We start from the raw sequence: 19,245 nt of genomic DNA, 5'->3' as shown, positions 1-19,245 counted from the left end.
TTATATCTGTCTCAGCCACAGTGGTTTTACATAAGTGTTTTTAAAAGCCACAGATGTCATTTCCACATAATTCTGGAATACTAAATGTCAGATGGTAACTTTCCTTGTGGCATTCCAGTTCATTATTAAAGATAAATAGACACATAAGCTATGAATGGCCACTGCATAAAAATGGATGACAAATAACTGGAGGGTAGCCTTTATGCAGGCATGAAAATACATAAGCCCTCACTTAACCAGAATAATAAGGGAAATGGCTAGCTGTCCATTAAATACCAATGAGATATTTTGACCCAAAAACCACTCGTTTATGAGAAAACATTATATATACTGTACTATATACAGTGTATGCTTACTGAACCTAAGCTAATCTGTCCTCTTCGTTCATCTTATCCTTGCCTGCCTTCTTTAACTCAAAATCAGGATTGAGGATATGAAGCAGTTTTGCTCTATCCATTCACCAGTGTTAAAACTGTAACTGCCTTTCAGCATGCATATATAATTGGAAACATCAGTATCATGTGTACAGGCAATTACATGATCCAGTAAATAAAGGTCACATCAGACATTATCACTTCTGTCACCATGACACCAGTTTTCTGCAGTTATGAGCAGACGTGTGGCATCCAGGCCATTCCTAAACATAGATGGTCAAGATTGTCAGGCTATGAAGGCAGATATCCTGCTTATTGCTGAGCAATAACAGGCTCTTTCAGGCAGGCAATAAATAGCTCAGTGCAGCCAGCTTTTATTGGGAGAACAGAAGTTAACACGTAGTTAATGTGTTTCTTTTTTTTAACTTTTCTAAGTTCTTCACTGCAGAAAATTTGAGCTGCAAGGCTGCAGAGTTAAAATGTCTTAATCAGCTATTGATGTTATAATGGATCTTGAGAAGTTTTTGTTCTTTACTCAGTACACTTTACCCATTACTAATATCCCATATCCAGATTCTGTACATTAGTTTCAATAGATGTTCTTTCCTTCTGATCTGTCTGATTAGCTATGTCAGTATATGTACATTATTTTATAGTTGAGAATTTAGGTTTAAGTGTTTGGTCTTATTTGGAACATATTGATCGGAAATTTTAAAAGTTGACATTTCTTTCTTAGAAAATGGCCATTATTAACTTCAAGGAAGTATATAAAATGTTTGTAAGGGTAGTTACTGTCACACAGCATGTAAAATTATATTTCTGAATAACATGTATTACCTTGACAAGTGAAAAATGATTATTTTAATAGGTCTTTGTGTTGTTTTTGCTGTTTTCTGGCAAGGAGAATTTAATTTGAAAAACCACAAAATTTAATTTAATATCACCAGTGCTACCCTTTAAGTGAGCAGACCTTTGTAATTTCTGCTCTTGGGGGTATGAGTAAGATGAATAAGAATAATAATTACACCCCTCCTGTGTCTCCAAGAGAAGAAAAAACTTTCATAAAAAAACTTTTAGGTTTTCCTGGAGACTGCCAGTAGAATTTATATAAGGTTATGTCCTCCTGATAGTTTGTTTTTACAATTGTGTGTGTTGTCCTTGATGTACAGCTTAATTTGTGTTTCCTTCTTTTCTTTTTTACCCCTGCCAGGTCTGTGATGTCAGTGGACTGTGGAAGCTCCACTTGTTACCACTTGCCCGATTGTGGACTCTGAAACAGTGTGAACAACCCCTACCCCTAGGAGTCCTAGGCTCCTTTTGGAGGCACAAGAGATAATTAGTGACCCATAGTGCTGGCCAATTGAAGACAGTTTCTTCTGTCGGTTAACAAAAAGTTCCTCTCAGATGTTAAACTGGAGGAATGAATCCCATCGCATTATGTCTTTTATATAACTCTCATAATTTTTCACAGACTGTATTATACACCTAACCGCACATCCATACTCCATAGAGTCATTGTTATCCTAGTCTCTCTTCATGTATCTTACACAGGTTAGAGCATATTGTGATTTTAGCTCTTTAAAAGCACTAGTCTTTGGTGATTAATACCTTAACCATAAAGTATTGGCTGGGTCAGTGTGTAGACCAACATTTAAGATTGTTAACTGTCCTCCATTAAGTTATTGAAATACAAATGAATAACCAGAAGTGTACCAAATCCAAACAACAATTCAGATTTTGTATTTTTAATTTATACTATATAAGCATGCACTGCATGCTGATGCATAATAGAAATCTACTCTCAGGTTTAAATAGTTTCAAATACAAATGTCGACACAGATATCAAAGAGAATTACAAACAAAAATCCAGATAATAATCATGATAAAACCTGACACTATGAAAATAAAAAATATATATGACCAAATTAGCATTATATGTTCTGCCTGAACATTGACACAGTCCTGTCCGTGTTGACACATGGATCTGATCATCCTGCTGTGAGTATTAATTATAATATACTGTACATTTAGTGGCTGTTTATTTTGATTCTTAACTCATTATTGTCATTTTAACTCCACTACTAAACACTGGACATTTTTATAAAATCATGTACGACTTGGCCTCAGTATTTACAAAATACAAAGGAACAATATCAATCAAATGATCTACAACCTGCTCACCATTATACAATATATAAGTGTAAATAATGTTTTGTCAAATGAGCTAATGGCATGAAACATAAGACATTTTCATTGTGCAGCAGTGTACATACTGTATATGTATTAGAATAGGCTGAATTGTGTAAATGACTAAAACAGCAAACAATATGTTTAAGTGCTGAAAATTTTTGTGATGTTTTGGACAAAATTACTACTTCAGCTGTATTGAAAGAAAAGTATTTCATATTTGATCTTTGTGTACACTACCAAAACTAATCATAACATATAACAGAGGAAGTTATGGGTTGGGTAGTGTGTTTTGCTTAAAAATTCTAAAAATGTTGAAGAAAGATACAAGATATTCCAGAACTGATTTGTCTGTTACTACAATGTTATACTGTAATCATAACAGCATTGCACAGAGAAAGTTTCAGAAAGCACCCAAGGGGGCACTATATATATACTTTCAGTGAGGAGTAAATTACCAAAAACAAATCATGATAATCATGAACCTACAGTGGAATGCATTCATAATTTTTATTTTTAAATATGTAGTAACTTTATGGTTCCTTGTGTCTACACACAACAGTCACACAGACACCATCTCAGATTCTGAACATTTTATTGTCTCTTGGTTTAAGAAAAGAACTCTCTCCCTGGACCATGAGGGACAAAGCATTGAACCAAGTCTCATTATTACATCAGTGGACACACAGTAGCCTTGTTTCATTGGTTCAATATAATACATAAACCCACAAGAAATAAGTCTTTACAGTGTTAGTGCGACCCGGATTATGAATAGACCTTTGGAATGAAAAAAAAGTACGGTTTGCTGACATTCTGTCATCACTGTTTATCTACTGTTAAATTGAAAAATATCTTTGGAATGATATGGGTAGATTACTAGTAAAAGGTCAAGATCATCTTGGAATTTTTGTATTTCTGTCTGGCAGACCTTTGGAAAGGAGAACTTTTAGGAAACATTCATAATTGACAAGATATGTGCAAATAATTGGGTAGGACTATATCAGAAAGAAGCACACAGAGTATAGTCTTCTCTGTAGGTTTGCTAGCAGTTGTCAGTTAAGCAGTATTCACACCTGTGCTCCCCCTGACAAAAGGTTCAGAACCCTTTCGTGAAATCAGCTATTTCACATTTAGCACAAAAGAATAAGGTAACAATGTGTCTGTACTTATCTGTGGGGTCTGCCTGTCAATGTTGTGAGAAAGTAATTCTACTGCAGCTGTTCTAATGGGGTTTTTCGACAGACCTGGGCTTTTGGGGTTCTGTAAGATTGTGTACTGCATATGTTTTATAGTGTATATCAATTTATCAAGATGTCGGTTTTAGAGGGGCAGTCTGTTTATTGAACCATGTCATTTGTTTATCAATTCATGTCAAGACAGCATCATTAGTTGTTAATTAAGACTACACAAAAAAGAGAAGATTTTTCAATCAGTGGTGGTTAGGAGATGGGAAGGTAATTGATTTACATACTGATAACACTTTGTACAAGTGCTAGTTAATGTATTCATGAAGCCCAGTCGCATTTATTCTCATAATCATATGCACTGGAATGTGAATCTGATGTCAAGGTGGAGGTCTGCTCATTGTTTTCACAAATGTGTTGAGCAGAGCGGCAGTCCCATTTGTTCAAAAAGACACAGTCCAGTCTGTCAATTTGTTTTAATAAAGGAAAACACTGCACACCCAGTATCCATTGTGCAGAGAGCTTAAGTCATATCATTAACTAATGCACTTCTTAATGGATTGAGACAGGTGAGTAAACCTGATATTTAATCAAGCCTTGAAAGGCTTGGACTGGTTCCACATCTTGCATCCATCACCTGGAGCAGAGATGGAGAGATGGGACCCCAGCAGGACAGCAAAAAGTGTAGGCATCTAAACAAGCAAATAAATAAATACAAAATGACCAAACATAATCAAGGGTTCAATATGGCGTTTAAATTCACAAAGCCTTATTTGACACTGCAGAAGAAAAGTTATTTGACTAGAAAAAAGCCAAATATACAGTATGGCAGATTCAGGTAGCAAAGTTCAAACCCCTTTGGAATTTTTCATGTGTTTTAGATGTTACAATGTTGCAGTCTTTCTAAAGACCATGTACAGTACACTGGTTCTTTCAAAACTAGTGTTATGAAGAAAAAGAACATATGTCCTGTTTTTGAAGTGGCATGCTGATGTCTTGTGAACATGGTCATTTACTTACACACAAAAGATGATCAGGACTAAAGACGGTAACATCTAGAAACATCTGCAAATACCTATGTACACTTATAAACAAGAGGGGAAAATCTAAAACTGGGTCCATCAAAATTGGTTCTTCTATGTCCATATTGTTGTCAACAGAAGACAGGAAGTTAAACTTTCCCCTCAGAAAAAAAGCTTTCCATCTCACCTCCTTTAAGCAGAAAATAAGAGTCTGGTCCACTGCAACACAACAAACACGTGAACTGTGCAAAGCACCAAGAAGTTGTTTAGGTTCGAAATAGACCTTTGACATGACTCTGGACAGCTCTGTAATAATAATAATAATAGAAAAGAAGTCACTTTTTGTTAGGATTCATCTGTTCTGTACAGTGTCTTCTTTTGTCTTAACAACACATAGCAGTAAGGCAGTTATTAGTTGCAAAGATTCTTCACTGACAGGAAATCCCAGCGATTTACTGGTGAGATGCCCGGTGAGAACAGGAGAAGGCGAGGCTCTAAAAATGTCTTGTTTTCATTTTTTTCCACATTTGAAATTGCAGGTAAGCCCATTATCCAAGTGTAACAAAAACAACGAAGTGTGTGTTTTTTCTGATTTTGGCACAGCCAGTAGTCTCGAGTCCTTGTGGTCAGGGTCGTGCGGCTGAGTGCTATCTTACTTCCATGCACTCTAGATACTCCAGAGCCAGGTCATAACAGAAGCGGTACTGTTCCTGTGGAAGAATAAGGAATGTTAAAGATGCAGAGGCACATTTCTAGAATTTGTATGGGGCCAATTGGTTTTGACTCTTGTAAAGAAATGTAAAGACATGCTTTCTGTTATTGGTTTAAATACACTTCCAATATAGATTATGTGCAAGTTCATTGTAGAAAAGAATGGTAGATAAATGATAAAGGGTTGAGGGAGTTTAGAACGAGCTTCTCAGCCATGCGGTTGAAGCAGATACCTCGGCTTCTTTCTAGAAAGAGCTGGATGTGATCCTTGGATCAAATGGAATGAATGGCATCTTGTTTCAGTACATTTTGTTTTCAAAGATCAGAACCTTTGCCGAAGCAGCTTTATGGGAACAGTACTAAATAACATCAATAATTGGGGGGGGCGGCGTTTTTTTAAACTGAATCATTGACAAGAGAAACAGTGCGTCTTTCAGTCGGCAAAAACGTGGACACCCACCAAGGACTCCACCATGTTGGGCTTGGAGTTGCGCAGTGTTTTGACAGCGTAGAAAACATCCACCATGCTCTGGTACTGCATCATCTCCAGGAGCGTGGTGCAGGCACAAAATGTCCCACTGCGGCCCCCACCATTCCTAAGCAAATAGAACAGCACAGCCAGACTCAGTCCAGGATAACACATAACACATGCTTTCATCTGTTCCACCTTCACTCATCTCCCTGTGCTCCTCTGTTTCAGGTCAGAGGAAAGTGGACAGTCAAGTGGTCAAATAACAAAGGTCATTTATAAACAGTCATGGAAATGGATGATGAATAACATTCATAATGTCTTTAGTTGGTCATTATTATTTTAATTTAATCCACCCCCCCAGCCCCATGTTATTTTGAAACTGAAGGAATGCTTAACATAGGAAATGCTGAAGAAATAAAGGGTGTGAGGGCTGTTGAATGTCCAAACTAGTGAATGGGGATGGGTAAAGCCTAGATTGCTGAAGTAGGGGAGTTATTATTGCTTGTCATAGCTAATGCTCTGGGGCTCTGGATTGAGTGTCTGGGATCAGGGACACAGAGCATGACCTGTGAAAGACAGGTCTTGTTTAAGATGAACTGTGTATAATTAGCAGAGTGAATACATGTTCACCGTTTGAACGGTGTGTGAAATGGAGAATTGACAGTGTTCTGGGAGTTACACCTAATCGATGTGGGGTGCCTGTGAGGGCGATTAAACAATCATGCTCAAGTATCTGGGCACCTTTTAAAATAATGGGAGTATTTGCCTTTCTCATAAACACTCAATTAGAAGACCTCCTTGTTTCCATAAGCATAAACATTCCTCGTTACATTTTTTCTTCTTATCATTGACATTTTGTATAATTTAGAGCTGTTTGTGAGCCACTTATTATTATATTTCCTCATTATGCACAAACAGCATGTTGCCTTTTATGTTCATCACTGGCACTGTCAGCCTCTAGCATTTTTGTTGTGTAACCTTCTCGGTAAGATCTTCCCTTATTGAGGTACACTGAAAAATTCCAAAAGCTGTATTTATGAGTGCACATAGCACAACTTCCAAAGCAAAGCAGAGTCAAATTAAAATGTCAGTTCCAGCACTATCTTTGCAATTCAGGATTCATGATGATGAAAGATGGCATTTGATATTGAAAGTGCAGGTTATTCAATCACCAATTTTCTGTTTTTTTTTTCTCCATTAAATTATCTTTGTCATAACAAAATGCTAATGTGTTTGGAAGTGGACAATGAAGTGTTTGAATTTATCTGTGATGTTATGGATGCAGCATGCAGGCAGCTGCCAGCAGTCTCTATTAAGTGAGAGAGGAAATGTGCCTCTTTATAAATCCTGCTTGTGTGCAGCCAGAATTAACTATGAGGAAGACTCTCCATGAAAATGATAGACTCTCTATTGACAGTATCATGATTCTGAGAGAACCACTGGACAGAAGAATATATCATTAACATATGCTAAAGCTATAGTCGTAATGATTTTTATTTGAGTAAGTGGTTTGAAAATAACAGCCTTTGGAGTTGCTAAGATTCATTATCATCTGCGTGAGAGTCTGCAACATCAATAAAAACATCTGTTTAAGCATGTGTGAGAACCAGCAAGAACAGTGGAAGAGTATTTTCAGTGTGATTTAATGTAAGTAGCATGATAACAGTTGGAATTAAAATTGTACATCTTGTCTTGTCTGAGAAAATGAACATTGCAAATCAATGTTATGACTGTATTGTGGTCAATGATATGGCCCTTAGGCTCAGTATTATGAGAATGATCGTATGACTTTGTGTTCATGATGATTGAAAGTTGCCCTGAAACAGTACAACACTAACTTTTTAAAATTACAACTTTGTTAAATTGTCAAATATTGCTTTCTTACCCACCAAAAATCCATAAGAACAGCAAAAACACTCATATATTATTTTCCTTGTAAATATATATTTTTTTGCAATTATTAGTGAGATGAAGAAACTAGTTAGCTTTTATTAATGTTCCTACGTGAGCCTCTCACAAAGATCTGCAGCACTGATAAACTGCTCACTCTGTCTAATATTTGGCAAGAATAGTGAACAGCTGCTCTGCATTATAATTTACTGAAGGCAGTCAGTGTTTACTGTATGAGTACTCATGGGTGTCTGTGTAAGATAAGGTAAGGTGCTCACAGGCAGTGCACAATAGTCCGTCCTTCCCCACATTCTCTCTGCCATTTGTGCACATGGCCCAGCAAGTTCAGAAAGGACTTCTTGGAGTCAGGCACCTCGCGATAGGCAGACCAGCGCAGGTATTGGAACTGCCGCACCATCAGGTGACCTTCCTGCAGCTGGGAGAGAAGACAGGGGTCAGAGTGCACCAAGAGTTATTGTACCTTAGATTCATCAAACACCTGCCCTCCCCAGCCCGACGCCCTATGACGTCCTGTGTTCATGACTCATTTAACTCAACATACAGCATGTTTGCACATTTGCTCAGCGGTGCTTTCATATCAAAGACAGTTTCCATCATATCCTCAGGGATCTGATGTATCTGCCTTGTTGCCATCTGGTGGAACATGACCGCTGGCACAGATTTCAGTCTTTTGAAGACTTGGAACAGTAAAACAGAGCACTCTGCTTAAGGGAAGTAATGTTTTCACAGCAATAAAATTCAATCCAGATATTTAAGAAGAATTGTTTTAACGGGACCAATTTTTTTAATTTTCTATTCTTTTTTCCAGTTGTGAATAAAATGAAAAGGCACTTCATCTCTGAGTGTTGTCTATCAGGTTGATAAAGTAGGTTAATTACAGCAGTTAAGCTAGCCCATACTGATTTTTAGTTTATTACACAATATACATCCATTCATTTTCTAACCACTTTACCCAATATGGGAATGTATCCCAGCAAGCAACGGGCACAAGGCAGGATAGCCTGGAAGAGACACCACTACACTGCAGGGCCCACACAAACACAAACACATTCACACCAGGGCCAATTTTCCCAGAAGCTAGTTAACATACCAGAATGTCAAATGTCTTTGAGGAAACGCACGCGAACATGGGGAGAACATACAGTACAAACTGTGTGCAGCCAGCACCTCAGGAATACCACCTAGGGCCCCAGTGCTGACAGGCAGTGATGCTAACCACTGTGCCTCCATGCCGCCCACAGTACACATTTCCTTAGATATTTTCTGTTCTCCAGTGTTCTATTTTTAGGGAGCTGTGTGGTGGTACTGTGTGTGAGATAACAGCCTTCTTCCAAATCTAATCAGAAGGAGCTGCAGAGTTCATACTCTCATGTCTTAAGCCTCTCTCTGTGGGTTTGATGGAAGCCTCCTAGAAGACCCTAAGCTGACAAGGAAGTCCTGATACACTAGCTGATATGGCAGTTTTCTGAGAACAGGCAGGAAACTGGAGGTGTTGGAGGATACAGGCTAGGGGGTGGGAGTGAGGGACTGTTAGGCATACTGTTGGCACAGAGTACTCACACTGACTGGGCAGTTTGCACTAATAAACTGTGCAGCTGCATTATTCACAGAATGAGTAGCAGAGAATCTAGGGAGACAAATCTGTACTGTATTTCATATCACCCAAAGCTGTATACACATGATAAATATTTCACATTTGACTGGTCAAGATTATGACTAGGAGAAGGTCTGCATGCTTCTTGACCAACTGTACTGGAATAGTAAGTTCTGTATGTAGTTTTCACTGACTTTGTTATTGAAGATCTCATGCCAAAGGTGCTGTCATCAAATGTGGAGTTCCTGGTCAGCATACTTATGCAATCAACACTTTTTTTTCTTGTAATCTATTGCAGGCATTTGCTTTAACTTATCTTTTATCTTACACTTACAAAGTCTTTAGGTTGAGTATTTAGGTTTTGAATAAACCCCTCTAGTCAATGTGGGTTAGAGGTCTGAATTTGCCCCAGTAAAGTTCTGTTATTACAAATAATTCTGCTTTAAATTTTTGCTGGGTGTCAAGGAGCTACACTGCTCACAGCTGAGTAATATCTGAACAGTGGGTGTACGTAGGATTGCTAAAAACAACTTCCCTATGAAATTCTTGATTAACATCAGAAATAATTCTGCTCCTTACACTGGAAATAATTCAATATAAGGAGCTCAAAATACGAAGTGTTCTCTTCGGGGTGATCAAAAGACCAGTCTTACCCGGGTCACATTCTTGACCCGGAAGAGGCGAGTGATAACGTCCTCATCAGAAGATCGGGACAGAAACTCCACCTGCATCGGGCCATACTGCTGGAGGCCAGGCTCAGGCCAGTACTGCACACAGGGCTGAGAGGGAGACATGAATATTAATACATTCTGATAAAACACTGAGATTCACAGATAAAGGGAGTTTATTATAATCTGAGAACAAGACAGATACAGTATAGTCAGAAAAAGAAGGATATGAACATGCAGGGAATGTTTAGAGAGGTGAAAGGGGTGTTACTAATATGATGCCAACAGGACTGTAAGACAGAGTGAAAATAATGTCAAAGAGAGAGGGACACTGATAATGTGTTGTCACACAGCCTAAGAGAAAGAGGGGTATTAGCACAGTACCACAGGCCTGCGAGACAGAGTGATAAATGCTAATACACATGCAAGCAGGCCTCAGCTCTGATACAGCAGGAATGAGAGAGGAGGTACCAACACACTACCACATGGGCTTTAGGAAGAGATAAATGTATTAAAATGTTAACAAACGAGCTGAGAAACAGCGATAGAGAAACATTAAGGCATACTGAATTTGTTTGCGACAGTAAGGGGGAGTGGAGGTATTAGCAAAGTGGCACATGAGTTCTGATTACAGCAGCAAGGAAAGGATTACTTCACTAATGTTTTCTCAGAAGTGAGAGCGACATGTATTAGTTCACCTTATCACCATATTTTAACTTTGAAACATGGAAGGGCCTGAGAGAGAACAAAGCTGCAAAGTATACACACACATAGATGAGCGTTAAGCACCATGGAACATGGAAAAAAAAGGAAGAGTGTGAATCACTTCCAAGTACTGTATGTCAGGCTAGAAGAAATGTCATTTTTAAAAATACAGCTATGAAAGAGACTCTTTGGACTATCTGCATCTATCATTATGTTTCTTGTTTCAAATTAAATTATGTGTTTTGTGATCCTTCACCACTGCTGCTTAGATTAAATGCCACTTTCTGCATAACAATCCTGAGAGGGTGATGGGGATGAATCTCACAAAGCCCTGATAGAAGTAGGCTGTGGGAGACCCTACAGATGGGGGACCGAGAGACCAAAGTTCAGCTGTCACTCTGTGAGGATCGGTTACGGTGACTGACCCAAGCTGAGTTGGACTGGTTGAGCTGGTTGAGCATGACCAGGGAGGTGCAGCCGTAGTCGAAGACCAGCCTCCAGAAGTCCGTGGTGGTGCCGGGCAGCGGGTGGGGGGTGACAATGAAGGCGGCAGAGCGGAGGAAGCTGTCGGTGAGCGCGGCGTTGACGTAGTTGTTGCTCTCGCCCTCGGTGGTGATGAGGAAGGGCAGGCAGCGGTCGGGCGGCAGGACGTCCATGCTGCGGTTCTTCTCGCGATTGCGGGGCAGTAAGGCGATGCTGCACTCCTCCACATCCAGGTGAGGGGTGACCGAGTTCAGGGTCTGGGGGGCAAAGGAGCAGGTGGTGGGGTGTTACTATCGTTCTAGTACTTGGGAACGGGTGGTGTGGGTAGGTGGGGAAATGGGGTGCATGAGATATAGATAATACAAAAGGTCCAACATGATAAAAATCCGGAGAGAAGATCTCTGACAGTGTCAGATTGGTTGGGGACAGTTTAATAGGCCCTTTTGATAGTGGCTGTATGTACACACTGCATACAGTATGTACTATTGAGAACCCAAAGAAGAAACAGAAGACGAATGTTATAACCCTTGATCTAACACATAAGAAGTAAGGGGTAACACCTTGTTTCAAACCGCTTCTAATATCAGAAATTGTATTACAGTACCATAGACTTGGAAATTTTAGAGTAATCTGAAAATGTTTTACATTTCCAAATCTGTCGGGTACAACACCTCTCACCGCGCGAGAGAGAGTTTGTTTACTGAGATATAGATTTTGTTCTTCTACAAAGAATAATACATTATTCAAGTGCAGGAACTATAAGCTGAACATGTTAAATAGTTCCCCTTTTCTTTTTTGTCTTTTTCAATATTCTCTTCCCTGTCATTGTAAACCAGAACAGACATACAAAAATTCAATATAAAATATCCAGCAAAGTAAAACGTTTAAACATGAAATTGAGAACAATGGGAATTTAATGACTTTACTATCTGTATGGTGTTGTGATTGAATTGCTTCAATATTACAACTTGCCATATAATTCAATATAATGCCTGCTATTATTAGTAGCAATCATGACCATCATAAAAATTAATATCTTAAAATAAACAACTCCAATGATTTTAGCTGCAGGGCTTTAAAGACGCATGAATTTGATTTTTATTGCAGGCTGTATTGCTTTACAAACATCCTCCTGTGGCTAAAGCTGTGCTGTAGAGATTGTGAAGCAAAGCTGACTGCCCAAGCTCACTGCACACTAGGGAACACTTGCCCATGTTATTCAACAAGCATGTAGGCTCCCTGTTTCATTCTGATGGAAGCTGACCAAATCAAAACATATCTCATTATATCATGTTTTTGTTCACAGTGCGTGTGATCTGAAAAAGAATAGGACGTATTGCTTAGGAGACTAGACTAAACAAAGTAAACCTGCATGCCTCTCAGATTATTTTACAGTTGAACAGATACTTATTGGAGCCTTCTGTAAAGATGACTTTCAAAACAGAAAATCTATAAAACCCTGAATTAGGTGTAAAAAAGCACAGTAGACTAACTGAATAATGGGTAGATCATCGACCACCAATTGTAAAACGAGAATTCAGAATTTACAAACTGTGGTTCCAATAAGTACTTCTGTTTTAGGTGTGTGCAAGTTTATGGCTGCTGTTGCATATGAAATACTTCACCTCATCTTTGTTATGGTTAGGGTTTGAGATATTTTATTCAGGCAATAAATAATTCACTTATAATATATCAATAGAACTATTTTGTTGATGTAACTATGAGCAATGGAGGACTTCAGAGATTAATATTAAACCTTAGTGCTGGTCCTCCTCCCTGTATCACTAGATCAAGCCCACACACTTCTCACTGAATTATACATCAACCAAGAAATGTCCAGTTCAATACCAAAACTGGGCCAGAGAATGCCCACCTCCATTTCAGATGCAATTATCTGAAGCTATTAATATAGTTAAATTAGGAAAAAGAATAGTATTCAATATAATCCATTTCTGGAGAGGATTTCATGGAAAAAATATGGGCCATCTTCATACATTATGAATAAGTACATTTTTAGACTTTGAATGTAATTCAAATGAGAATTATGCACCTATTTTCTTTGATGAGTATAATGTGTATTTGCCAATTAGCTATAACTGTATAAAAAGAATATGCACATAAATGAAGCACTACTGTAATAATACATTTGGGGGAACATTTTCACATTGCTCATTATAGTCTGTTATGAAGTTATATATGTTTTCAGTGTTTATAGGCACATTGTAAAGCTTATTGGCTATATTGCATTGAATGGATGGCTAGTAGCTGAGAGGAAGCCTTTCACCTTAGGACTTAAAACCATTTTTTTGTCCAGATGAGGACAGATGTTTCAATAAAATATATAATCAATAAAAAGGCAAATAAAATACAATGTTTGAAATTAAAAATAAAAATGAACAGGATTATTCTGCACATGTACAAACGTTACTCTTGCATATCCATATTAATTATTCCAAATTAAACTACTGCATGCAATTACGATGAATTACCATGAGGTCGACCTATAGACGCATGTGGTTAGCTCTTTTGTGGCTAAACCACGTCCAGCAGAAAGATAATAATACTACTGAGTAAAGTATGACATAGGAGATGACTTGTCAACAAGTTATTTAATGGCTAAATGGATTAACATTTTAAATTCATATTTTATGAAATGCCAAAAAATTACCAGTGCTCAAAGTTAAGAAGAAACAGAAAAGCTTGCAATGCAGAAATTTATAGGAAAGGATGTAATGTACAGATTTAAAAACTGTTGGAAAAATCAACTTAATCAACCAGATACCTCATTCCCAGTCAGAAAAGAGAGGACATCTAGGTATGTAACCTAGCCATGGATTCATAGTGTGGTGGCTTCCAAAATAAATTCAGAACAATTACAGGCAAATGGAAGGAAACAGTACTAAAGTTTGATTGTCTGTGGGTGAGCCAACAGACAATCAGGATGTCTGTGCTCAGGATGGGACTGCTAAATCATTTAAACTTCTTATAGATAATGGAACTGAGAGCAACTGATAATACGATAATCAAAGCTTTTTTAAGAAGAATGAGACCTTCGGCTGTGTTTGGAGAAGACATCAGAATGAGCTGATTATAATGAACAACCAATAAGTAAAATTGCACCATGCATTTGGAATGCAAAGATGTTTCCTATCCTAGATAACAAGAATGTTGACGTACAGGTATGGAGCAGTTCAGAACATGATGAGCTATCTTTCTTTATCTTTGCTATCCTTGAAGCTTTAGAGAATGGTACATATCATGGGTGGGCTGTTACTTTAAGTTATCCCAGTGAAATATGAATCTGTAGTGCTAAAAAGTCATCAAAATTTTGTTAATTATTGTCGATTTGGTGAACAATTCTGAAAACAGCTCATGACTGGGATGTCACATGAATGGTACGATGATGACAATTTCCAGCTTTAACTTTCTGTTCTCATATCTGTTGATGTAAAAAACTTAAGTCAACAAGAAGGAAAGATTTCTTGCACTTGTGGAACTAAGTAACATACTGTACTGTATGTGCCAACAATCAAAGTCCACAGTACCCAAGACAGAACTATAACCATGTTACATTGAGCGAACATGCTGTCAACAAAGACATTCAAGAAGTATACTAAAAGGAAGTTTTGTATGTGGTATTGCTAATAAATCAAAGAACAATTTAAAAAAAAAGCACCATTCAATACAATTGAATCCAGGAAACACTAGCTAAAATCATTAAGGAAAGGCAGCTGGACCTGATCATCGTAAATAGAACAATTAGCAAGGAAACCTTGACAACAGAGTTGGCTGTATGTAAAATGCATGAAAATAAAGAAAGCCAAAATTCCATGCCACCTGTCCATTACTAAGGAATAAATCTAGGAAACAGCATGCTTGGACTCACTTTTATGATGCCCAGGGTTAGCTAGCTTTTCCTACCATCATCGTGTGAAAAACTACATTTGAAACAGTACCAGGTTCATGATGAGCATAGAGCAAGACACTGCAATTGATTAAGATCAAGGGAGCAGTAACTTTGACATTCACCAGCCACTTGAGTGGGTGTGATCTTATTGTATATTAAGGTTAAATGTTTGTTTTTTTACAATACTGAGAAATACACACATAGTTGATTGTTGTAAAACCCAAAATAATACACATACAATATACAATTTCACAATACACATTTTGCTTCCCAATAAGTACTGAAAAAACATCACCCAATTCCAAGCTCTTTTGATATGGAAAAACATTATGTTCTCTGAATGGCAGGAGGACAACTGCCCAACCAAGAATTTTACAATTTTCTGCCTATGTGGCAAGATCTGTGTTTTGGAACCTGACCTGGAATTCCTCACGAAGCTGGGAGGAGTTACTCTGGGAATCAACTCTCAGCATCTCTTTGTAGGTGAGGCTGAATTCTCTGACAGGGATGGCAGTCTCTCCACACAAACATGCCTCCAGGATGGCATCATGGATGAAAATGTACTGCTCCTAGAGGGGAGGAAGAGAAAGTCACGTATTAAAACCCCTCAGAGAAACACACAAATACACACAGACCACTTCATTCCTGATTCCCGTACACAATGAGACTTACCGCTGCCTGTCAGATTTAATATATGCACCCACCTTGAATACTTTAAGACTTTCACAAATTGTTGAAGAAAGCCTTTGAGATATTGGATTCTGTGAATTAAGTATTTTCATGGTGATCTGAAGGAGTGCAACAGTGTTGGGAGAGTACTAAAAGTATCAGCTCTGTGTTTCCAACATATTCTAGTGTTATTATTCACAGATCAAAATCACACTGCTGTCACAAAGTAATATTATAATATTGCTTCATAACATCTGATTATTTTGAGAAACATTGCATTGCCATGTGAAAGACCTTCGAGAAGGTAGCTGTATTAGCATGCACAGGCTGCAAGGAAACAGTAAAGATTTAATCGTTTCAGCTGTGGAGTCTTCTCCACAAAATGAAAATGTTGTTACCAGAACGTAATGTTTCTTTTCAGCATGGAATAAACCTTTACCTATTTCTGTATGTGTGCAGGTTTATTACGTTTTATTACAATTTATATTATTGTTCATTAAATCTATTTCCTGCAAATAAAAGTCATTATCATAATGAAACAGACAAAGAAACAGGGTTTCAGAATGTGGATCACCATGGTAATTTGTAGATGTCTTTAGAAATCAAAAGAATAGAAGTTGTGGCATAAATAGCATAAAATCAGTAAATCTGTTTGCCAGATTTGATAGTGTACTGTATGTGTATTAGGTATAAGGACCTAATGTACTGTACCAAAGCATCTAGATTATTTACCCTTTATGAACTATCTAAAAATTCATTTATCATGAAAATCCAGGTGTACACATAATCTAAAGACTCACAGTGCTGCCTAAGGTAAAGTAAAATGGAAAACAGCTCCATATAACCCTCATGTCTGATTTAGAATATAACATTTCCCCACATTTGTTCATATCTGGGGAATCAGTATTTCCCTGCTTTGGCTTTGACAGCCTCATGGTGTTTCTACCTTGTGAACAGTTATCTGGTTCTTAAACGCCTTGTAAGAGATATTCATCCACTTCTCCAGAACCTCTTCTGCTCCTCCAGGTTGCATCATTTCATGACCACACATTGGTAAGGTAGCATCCACTGAACCAATAGCCTTCAACTCCTACTGCTGAAACTGGGAAGACTTGCATTCGTTTTAAAGCTGTCACTTGCTGCTGAAGTTGATAATCTTTTACCTTATGGCTTTGGGCAAATCTCAGTTTCCCCGATGATGATGTGGTATCAAGGGATTAAGCCTCCTTGTAAGGCCTTAATGAAGGTTACTTCCAGAAATTTCTGGGAGTTTCTAACCAACCACAAAACTACAAAAAACGTAAGTAGATTGGATTTCCAATATTTTCAACATACTTGAGGGGAATTAACAAAATAGGACATTATAGGTCTATTTGGAAATATACAGTATATTTTTTCAGTTATGCTACTGCCATATTGAGAATGCATTTACATACATCACATTATAATTCATAAATACAGAAAAATACTGATATATGCCTACACTTTCTTTACTTAACCAACTTTTAGTTGCAGTTCATCAAGGGTATGAATATATTTGGAAGTTATTGTATCTTTCAGTTTTCATTTTTTTCCCTCTGTATATATTTAAATACATTCATTTAAAACAAATCTTAAGCAGGTATACATACAGATTTCCATGGAAACAAGCACAAATGCCATAAAAATTTACATTTTTTTTGGAAATGATTAGCATAAACCTGGGGAGAACAAGCTACTGCTGAGTCTTCAGTTGTCCAGCATGATATTTGTGGAGTGAAAGCATCACAAAAGCAGGTAGGCAGATAATAGAACAAACACCCTTAAGGTTAGGGTGGGATTGAAGACCATCTGTTTCAATTTTAATTTCCATTGTCTATGAATATCAATTAGCTCTTTGTCCAATCACAACACAAGTGTTGTCTCCTGTTGTAATTGGACAAAAAGCTAACATTTATATCCATAACTGGTATTAAAATAAACTTTGATATGCTTTCATATGGATTACATGTCATTCTACTTATGTTTTACAAAAATGAACCAACCAAAAATGTCCATCTGAATATCTGCATAAACTAGACAGAGGGGTGGCATGCTGTTGCAGTGGTTAGAATTGCTGACTCACAACACTGGGGCCCTGGGTTCAATTCCAGACCTGGGGTGCTATCTGTCTGGAATTTGTATGTTCTCCCTGGGTTTGTGTGGGTTCCCTCCAGGTGCTCGAGTTTCCACCCGCAGTCCAACGATATACTGGTAGGTTAACTGGCTTCTGGGAAAACTGGCCCTCATGCGAGTGTGTACGTGGTTGTGTCTTTGTGTACCCAATGATGGACTGGTGTCCTATCCAGGGCTTATCCCACCTTGCACCTGAAGCTTGCCAGGATAAGCTCTGGTTCTCCCGACACCCTGAAGTGGATGAAGTGATTAGAAAATAGAAAGATGGATTAATTAGACAGAGAGAGACAGGTTATCAGACAGACCTCAGTCTGGATCATATTGATGCGTCTGGAGCACAGGGTCTTCACACAGTTATAGATGTCCACCACACCCTCGCACTCTGCCATATCCAGCATGACATCCAAGACAATGTAGCAACCTGTTCTGCCAGCACCCACACTGGCACAGAGAAGAAGAGAGAACAGTCAGTGGGCATCACATTCTTGCCACATGCTTTCTGACCAGCTTACACTCATAGGCACACAGAAAATTCAGTGTCAATACACAGCATGATGAGTTTGCTCTCAAGAACAGATCACTTCCAGGCTTACTTGGATGAGAGAACAAAGTGTCAGCACACAAGTCTGGTCTCTACTATGCTGACGGAGAGAGAAAGAGACAGCATCTTTTCCTAGGTAAATTTACCTTCCACTACTTGTATTTACCCACATACAGTACATATTGCATATAAGTCACATTATTCAAAATAGAAAAGAATGTAACAACAGTATATAAGTAATACATTTAGTAAGTCATGTCCTGTCTGTGGGACAGAGAGGTCTTTTACAGCAGCCATATCACCCTGCAACTCATAACTGGCAGCCCACTGAAGCTAAGCAGGTGCGAGCCTGGTCAGTACCTGGATGGGAGTCCTGGGAAGGTTGCTGCTGAAAGAGGTGTTAGTGGGGTCAGCAAGGGGCACTCACCCTGCAGTTTGTGTGGGTCCTAATGCCCCAATATAGTGACAGGGAAACCATACTGTAAAAAGGCACTGTTCTTCGTATAAGATGTAAAACCAAGGTCCTGACTCTCTGTGGTCTTTGTCGAAAAGAGTAGGGGTGTTACCCCAGCGTCCTGGCCAAATTTCCCATTGGCTTTTACCCTTCATGGCCTCATCTATGAATTAGTTTCATCACTCTGTTGTTCTCCCCACTGATAGCTG

General features: G+C 38.3%; 1 protein-coding gene and 1 long non-coding RNA gene across 7 annotated transcripts in view; one reads left to right on the top strand and one right to left on the bottom strand.

The window, feature by feature from the left end:
- Positions 1-2,484, top strand: part of LOC138241784 (uncharacterized) — a 264,964-nt gene extending 262,480 nt beyond the window's left edge. For all 3 annotated transcript variants that reach the window (XR_011191061.1, XR_011191060.1, XR_011191059.1), the window contains exon 4: positions 1,585-2,484. This is a non-coding gene — a long non-coding RNA (uncharacterized lncRNA). The remainder of the gene's footprint in view (positions 1-1,584) is intronic.
- Positions 2,485-3,139: 655 nt separating this feature from the next.
- The window catches only part of ptprub (protein tyrosine phosphatase receptor type Ub), a 216,417-nt gene continuing 200,311 nt past the window's right edge, over positions 3,140-19,245 (bottom strand). For all 4 annotated transcript variants that reach the window (XM_015348716.2, XM_006631389.3, XM_015348717.2 and 1 more), the window contains 7 exons: positions 18,347-18,482; positions 15,638-15,787; positions 11,254-11,568; positions 10,109-10,234; positions 8,119-8,276; positions 5,939-6,074; positions 3,140-5,477 (listed from right to left, as the gene is read on the bottom strand). In XM_015348716.2, coding sequence (XP_015204202.1) covers positions 5,415-5,477; positions 5,939-6,074; positions 8,119-8,276; positions 10,109-10,234; positions 11,254-11,568; positions 15,638-15,787; positions 18,347-18,482 — 1,084 coding nt within the window. In that variant the 3' untranslated portion in view covers positions 3,140-5,414. The remainder of the gene's footprint in view (positions 5,478-5,938; positions 6,075-8,118; positions 8,277-10,108; positions 10,235-11,253; positions 11,569-15,637; positions 15,788-18,346; positions 18,483-19,245) is intronic.

This window comes from Lepisosteus oculatus, chromosome 11 (assembly GCF_040954835.1).
Source record: "Lepisosteus oculatus isolate fLepOcu1 chromosome 11, fLepOcu1.hap2, whole genome shotgun sequence".
In the NCBI taxonomy this organism is placed as follows: Eukaryota; Metazoa; Chordata; class Actinopteri; order Semionotiformes; family Lepisosteidae; genus Lepisosteus; species Lepisosteus oculatus.
Note: the sequence above shows the minus strand (reverse complement) of the source record. Positions and strands in the feature narration are given on the sequence as shown.